Source organism: Festucalex cinctus, chromosome 13 (genome assembly GCF_051991245.1).
Source record: "Festucalex cinctus isolate MCC-2025b chromosome 13, RoL_Fcin_1.0, whole genome shotgun sequence".
Classification (NCBI taxonomy): domain Eukaryota; kingdom Metazoa; phylum Chordata; class Actinopteri; order Syngnathiformes; family Syngnathidae; genus Festucalex; species Festucalex cinctus.
In genome coordinates, this window is record NC_135423.1 from 1,826,414 (window position 1) to 1,833,084 (window position 6,671).

Consider the following 6,671-nt stretch of genomic DNA (forward strand, 5'->3'; position numbering starts at 1 on the left):
CTCGTGACTGTTAGCAGTTTTCAATAAGTAACTGTACATTATAACAACATTTTATAATTGCTTCATTGATTTTTTTTACCATGTTTAACTCATTCACTGCCATTGACGGAAAAAGACGTCAAATGATCAAAGTGGCCCTTACAGCTTTCTATTTTTCTGTATGTGGCCCTCAGAGGAAAAAAGTTTGGACACCCCTGCTGTAGTTGTTTAGCCGTATCGGCTCCAGCTCATCCTAAGAAAACAAGTGTTAAAAAACGTACTGGTTCCCAACTTCCCCAAGCACTGGATTTATCTGTGAGCACCCGGAACCTGATAAAAAATCACCTCACACATTGTTTCACTTGAAAAGTTCTATTTGTGTAACTGTGAAAATAATTGAGAGCTCATAATTGAGAGTGTTTTAATATTTTATTAAAAACGGTAACTTGTGTAGGAAAATAAATCTGGTTAATAAAAAATAAATAAAATGCCTGATAAACTCAGCCACTTCATCCATCCATTATCCATTCACCGTATCCACTCCACCATCGCTCAAGCAAAGTGCTCCAAAAGCAAATAAACTCCTCATAAAACATTAGAACACATTTCAGCGCTCATGGCAAAATTGCTCTTGAAATAATTCTCCTCCATGACGCATGGGTAAGCGCAGTCTGCGGGAGGGTAGTAAGCGGCGCATTCGGGAGCGCCGAAGCTCTCCTGCGGGTCGGCCCAGCACTGAGGCAGGCAGTAGCAGTCCTGAAGGGTGCAGTGCTGGCCGTGCTGGCTGTGGTGGTGGTGGTGGAAGAACTCTGACGAGTAGCTGATCAAGTTGCACTCCATCCTGGTGGGCGAGTTGTAGCAGGAGGAAGAGGAAGAGGAGGAGAAGGAATCCTGCGGCGAGTGGCTGTTGTGATCCACTGGGCTGCTCAGCTTTTGGGACTCCGGCGAGGAGCAGGGAGCCTAAAAAAAAGATGATTTCAATTCAATGCTTCCAAAAAATGGCTCCTTTTCTGCAAGGGCGGTGTTCAAAAACCCACAAAAACTATCATGATAATTGCAAAGGAAAATGATGCGGTTTGCAAATATAGACGCTCATTTCCTACTCTCAACCGCAATTCCTTACATTACACCAGTGGTGTCCAAACTACGGCCCGGGGGGGGGGCCATATTTGCGGCCCGTCATACATTTATTTTGGCGGCCCGCGGCAAAGACTAAAGATGATTAATTAAACTTAATTAAACTATAAACATTTTTTGACAGAAAAATAAAATGACATAAAATCAATAAATAATAATGCATTCAAATTGATCGCCAACGTGAACTCAGGAGCGCAGTATTAAAACTGTAACCTGCAAAACAAAAAAGAAATAAAATTGTGCTCTTTTTTTTTTTGCTGCGTGCAAAGCGCGCATGCTCATTGCAAACAAAACCCTTACACCACCGAGCGAATGCTCCCTGCGCAGACTCTGCCAATAATGAGCGCGCCACTGCCCCCTAATGTAGTGGAGGTGCAATTGCACTTTATTCTAGGACAGTAAAAAAAAATAACAAAAAATTTAAAAAAATAAAAAAGCATGTTCCCTGAGGTCAAACGTGCCCCCCCTGATGGACCCTCCGGCCCCCCGGGGGGGCGGGGGGGGGGGGGGGGGGGGGGGGGGGGCACTATTTGAGAAGCACTGCTTGAACTGGACAGCCGCTTATCTTCTAATGTCCTAATGTCCATATCATTAACTCTTTGACTGCCAAAAACGTTTAATAACGATCAGTAAAATCACCACGTATATTGCCATAAACGTTAAATAACGTCAACAAATTTTTTTAGTTTTTTTTCTCAGTGCAACGTCTAAGCGCAGCGCTGCCTGGTCAATGGGTTGTGGAATCTGAAACACTCTAAACTATGGCCAGGAGATGGAAGCATTGTATCTCTTTTTCAATGATCAAAGCCTCTGTCATATCAAAGTTTTTCTTTGATAACGCGTGGCAGTAAAAGAGTTAAAGTCTACTTGGAATACTACAATATTTCGTCTAAATCCTAAGCATAATAAACGCCATTATTATTATTTTTTAATGAATTCTACCAGTCGTAGCATTTTAAGATAAACAACTTTCTCATGTTTCACGTCATTGTGCAAAACGTACCAGCCCGTGGCCATAGTTGTCTGAGTCCAAGGCAAGTCCGTGGCTCCAGGGCAGCGGGAAGGACGCAGGGAGATGCACGGAGCTGTTGTAGCAACCATCGCTGTTGTTGTTGTTGTTGTTGTTGTTGTTGTTGTTGCTCCCACCGTAGCAGTCAGTGGGCACCATCATGTCCCCAAACGGCTGCTGGCTGCACGCGAAGCCGCTCTCCTGCGCCTGGATGCTGCACCCGTTGCCGGGGAAGGAGGAGGAGGAGGCGGGGGGGCTCGGCGGCGGGGCCGTGGAGCCGCAAGTTGCGGGGTCCACGAGAGGAGGGGCGGCGGGGGCTTCCACATAGCTACCTGTATTGGAAAAAAATACAAGTAAAACTCGACGCAAGTGGTGAATAAAAAAAAAAAGAAAAAGAAATGTCCTACATTTCAGTGTGAAAAAAGTCAGCCCCCACCCTTTCAAACACATCGACGGTAGGCGGGGAATATCTGTCCAAATATAGTTGTAGGAGAAAACAAAGAGGGGCTGGAGCACTTGTGGTGTCTCCTGATGCTCTTGGAAGGGTTAAAAATTCGTCAAAAATGGGTTGGAAAGAATTGCAGGTCGAACTCGCACTTTTAGATGCTGAAAATTAAAAAAAAAAAAAAAAACTGAATTTCATCTTTATCTGCTTTTTACATGTACAGTATCCAACTTGGACCTCTTTTTGACAGTTGCTCACAAGCCGGGGGCCATTTGCCATTTCATACTTTTTTTGGCGGCCCGCGTCAAATACTAAAAATGATTTTTCAATGCTGTTTAAAAAAAAAAAAAAAAAAAAAAAAAAAGTGGGATTAAACATTTTAGCTCATTCACTGCCAGCCATTTTAGAAAATTTTAAAATTTTCAATACCCATGCGATATTATGTCCAATAATTATATATAAACCGAATCTACCAAATGACTCCCTACATTTTGCCTCTTCTGGTTCTTTTATAATTGACAGTAGAAAAATGTAGGTTTGCCAAAATACAACCATTTCTCCCACGGACTCTCAAACTGTGTTTATTTCCTATAAAATGGGGCAATGATGTCATCTACCGGTGGTTGGGCATCAGTAAAGTTGTTTCCAAGTTTGATATTTACAGAGGAGCATCATCAGATTCTTCCCATCTATCCCTACTCTAAAAAATTTTTGAATTGACACATTAAATTAGTGGTTCTTAAGTGTGGTCAGTTGACGACCGATTGTTCTTGTTGTGGTTCAGAATGTCAAGTTGGGATTCAGCTGCTGCTCAGTGGAGAGGCGTATCTATTATAGTGGCACACAGGGGGCGCTATTTGCCTCGTGACTGTTAGCAGTTTTCAGTAAGTAACTGTACATATATCAACAATTTATAATTGCTTCATTGATTTTTTTTTTTACCATGTTTAACTCATTCACTGCCATTGACGGAAAAAGACGTCAAATGATGCATTTTTTGCTGGTCTGGCTATGAATGTGTTAAATTAACTCAGTCACTCCCAGCCATTTTCATGTTCTATTGCTATAAAAACATGGAACCTACCAAAAGAAAAATGTGTCTCTTCTTTCATCGGGGGGGGGGGGGGGAGAGAGTATGGTATATTTTTTTTATCTGTTTGTATGTTTTGTAGCAATTAGCATTAGAATTAGCTAAGTTTCATCATTATTCACAAACCTGTTGAAAATACTGGGAAAAAGAGCTGGTTGCAACATGGACCTTGTTGATCTCTTTATACTTTTCTGCCACCTGCTGGCTGTTTTTTTTTTTTTATTTTTTTTTTAATAACTACCATCGCTTTAAGCGACTACTTCAGGTCAGAAACTGCATCAAAGCCTTCATACAAAAACTCTAGAAAACAAAAACCTAAAAAACGTATAAATACGTTTTTGGGAGTGAATGAGTTAATAAATAACTAAAAAAACAAAAAACAAATCAAAGTGACCCTTGCAGCTTTCTATTTTTCTGTATATGAAAAAAAAATAAGAAAAAGGTTGGACATCCCCGTCCTAGTAAACAACCAGGAAGACATTTAAATGGGCCCATCATTTAAGCGAGTGATGTCGTTTCATTTGGGTCATTTGTAAGCTGCATGCAGTGATTTGACATTGACATACACTTGGTAATTTATGATGCAAAGTTTGATAGTGCCGGGCAGACTTACTTGGAGTAGTTGGCGCACATAAAGCCTGAAGATCCACGCAAGCTTGAGATATCTGAATATCAGAGAGAACAGAAATATTTTAAACGGGGAACTTTTTTTTTTTTTTTTCTTCTCTCTGTTTAATATCAGAAAAACATAATATTGTTTGGGTGTGTCTTTGCTAGAGGTGCACAACATTCATTTACGTGTAAAGTTTCATTTCTGTTCTTCCCTTGATCTAGTTTACAGGCAATACAGCGTCATGATGACTAATATGTGGCTGACAAAGAGGGCGGAATTACCGTTTTTGCTTTTTTACGGTTGGCCTCGCGGGCTCTGTGTCTCTGCAGCAGCTCTTTGACTGTGGTCTTCACCCTCACTCCTTGGTACACCCGCGGCTTATCTACATTGGAGAGAGGGGGGGGGGGGGGGGGGGGTTACACAACATGCCACTCCTGTTTACCAAACAGCGGACAACAAAAACGCCCCCACTCGATTGTTTTTCCTCTCTCTGGATAACAATTTCATTTCTTTCTGGTTTATTGTACTCTCGTGAATAATACAAAAAAATGTTTTCCCACATAAGAAATGATACACAACAAAGTCCTGTTTTTGAGTCTAAAAAAAAAAAAAAAATGCGTAAAAGAATAAAAAAGTAAATGTGCACATATTAATCGGTGTAATTGTGCAACAAAAACATGAATAAAAACTGATTTCGCACATCTTGTTTTTTTATTTTCCTTTTTTTTTTCTTCCGGTTTCCACCGTGCGTAAAAAAACCACAAAAACAGCGTAAAAGCGCACAAATTCTCCACTTATTTCCTTGGGTGAAGCCTGCGCGCTCTTTGCCGGCCAACGCGCTCCCCTTTTTGTGGCACTTTCGAGCACGGAGCGAGTGTGTGAAGTCTTCCACTCCCAGCTTTGGATCTGCTCGACGCGCAAAACATCCCCCACCAGCCAAAACCACAAAATCTTGGTAAGCTGTCCAAAAAAAAAAAAAAAAAAAACAAATACGCGACGGTGTCTTATTTTGTAAAGGATTGTTATGACCGACTGAGCTGAGGCGTAAAATGTGTTTGTGAGACGTTTTGGATCTTGTAAATAAACGAGGCTCGTACGCGTCTAATACAAAAGAAAGGAGGAGAATTCCTTTAATCGAGTCGGATGCGTGAACTCGGATGTAAACAAATCATATGTTGATGTTTGCTAAACTTTTGTGGGCGACTTGTGTGCCGCGTATATCGTCAAATTGCTAACTCCGATCTCGGCTGTATATTCAAATCGACCGTGTTGCTCGATATGAAATATGTGTCAATAAGTTCGCTATGGAAGTGGGGGTCGAATAAGGATCCGAGTGGGGGAAACGTTGCATAATAAGCGCGTCTGAATTTTCGCCCAAAGGCTCAAAATGTCAATTTGATAAGGTGCTTAAATCAGAACAACGAGGAACGTGCAATCTGATAAATATTCATACATCTAAAACGCTAGTCCATGATTTGTCTTTTAAACGTGTCAAATCGAGGGGCCCAAAAAAAAAAATAATTAAACGGCACGCATGCAGACACATCCCACTGTAACACGTTTTAGTCGTAACCGCCTGTTACGCATGAGGCAGTTTGCATAAGACAAAAGAAAAGCGTCCAAATGTTACTTTTTTTTTTTTTTTTCCTGGTGGCTGTTGGATAAAAATTAATATCACTGTGCTCCGAAAACGTAAGATAACACACTAATAATGATAATTTAAATAATAATTTGTGAGCACAGAGCAATTTGAATAAAAAAATAAAAAAAAAGGAATCCCTTCACGAACCACAAAACAGGTGTTATTAAAATGTAAAGCTGGGTAATCTTTTTTTTTGTTAATTTGGCAATCTGTTCAACTTTGAACGAAATTAGGTTGCTGCAAAGTGCACATGTTCTCCTCATGGTTTCATTTGCACTAAAATTATCATTACAAGGATCACCACTTATGTTCTTTTTTTTTTTGTGTTTAACAGGAGAAAAAAAACGCTACAAGTGGATTGGACTTGATGAAAATCCTTCTCTAAACTCACCAGACATGACGACAGAGATGATGAAGAAGTTTTCCCTGATGAGCTCCTCGATGTCCCTTTTTCTGCCTCAGCACAAATGACCAAGAACGAAAATTGTGCAAAAGTCTCCAAAAACACCAACACAAATCTGCTCGAGCTGCGTCAGAGCATACAACAATATTGTAATATAGCTGGGAACATATTAGTTTGGGATTTTCTCCCTCCATGCCTACTATTTAAAAGCCCTAGAACTCAATGATTTGACAATGATTTGATTGCGCGTTACTTTCAATTTGAATATTCAGAGGCAGCAGAGTTATATGGATTTTTCGGCAAAATACACTAAATTGCTGCATTCTATATGCACATTTGTAATACACCGTAAC

At 40.5% G+C, this 6,671-nt stretch overlaps 1 protein-coding gene across 1 annotated transcript; it reads right to left on the bottom strand.

Annotated features, from left to right (window-relative positions):
• Positions 1-432: 432 nt before the first annotated feature.
• Positions 433-6,398, bottom strand: linc.pou2af1 (lnc RNA pou2af1). The gene is made up of 5 exons (XM_077541839.1): positions 6,307-6,398; positions 4,555-4,655; positions 4,274-4,325; positions 2,120-2,457; positions 433-939 (listed from the first exon to the last, which is right to left on the bottom strand). The coding sequence occupies exons 1-5, from the start codon at positions 6,311-6,313 to the stop codon at positions 565-567; spliced, it is 873 nt and encodes a 290-aa protein (XP_077397965.1). The 5' UTR covers positions 6,314-6,398; the 3' UTR covers positions 433-564.
• Positions 6,399-6,671: the final 273 nt, after the last annotated feature.

Coding starts and splice junctions, on each gene's coding strand:
- linc.pou2af1 (XM_077541839.1), bottom strand. Junction 2,458..4,273: donor ATGTGCGCCAACTACTCCAA/GTAAGTCTGCCC, acceptor TTTCCAATACAG/GTAGCTATGTGGAAGCCCCC. Junction 940..2,119: donor ACAACTATGGCCACGGGCTG/GTACGTTTTGCA, acceptor TCTTTTTTTTAG/GCTCCCTGCTCCTCGCCGGA.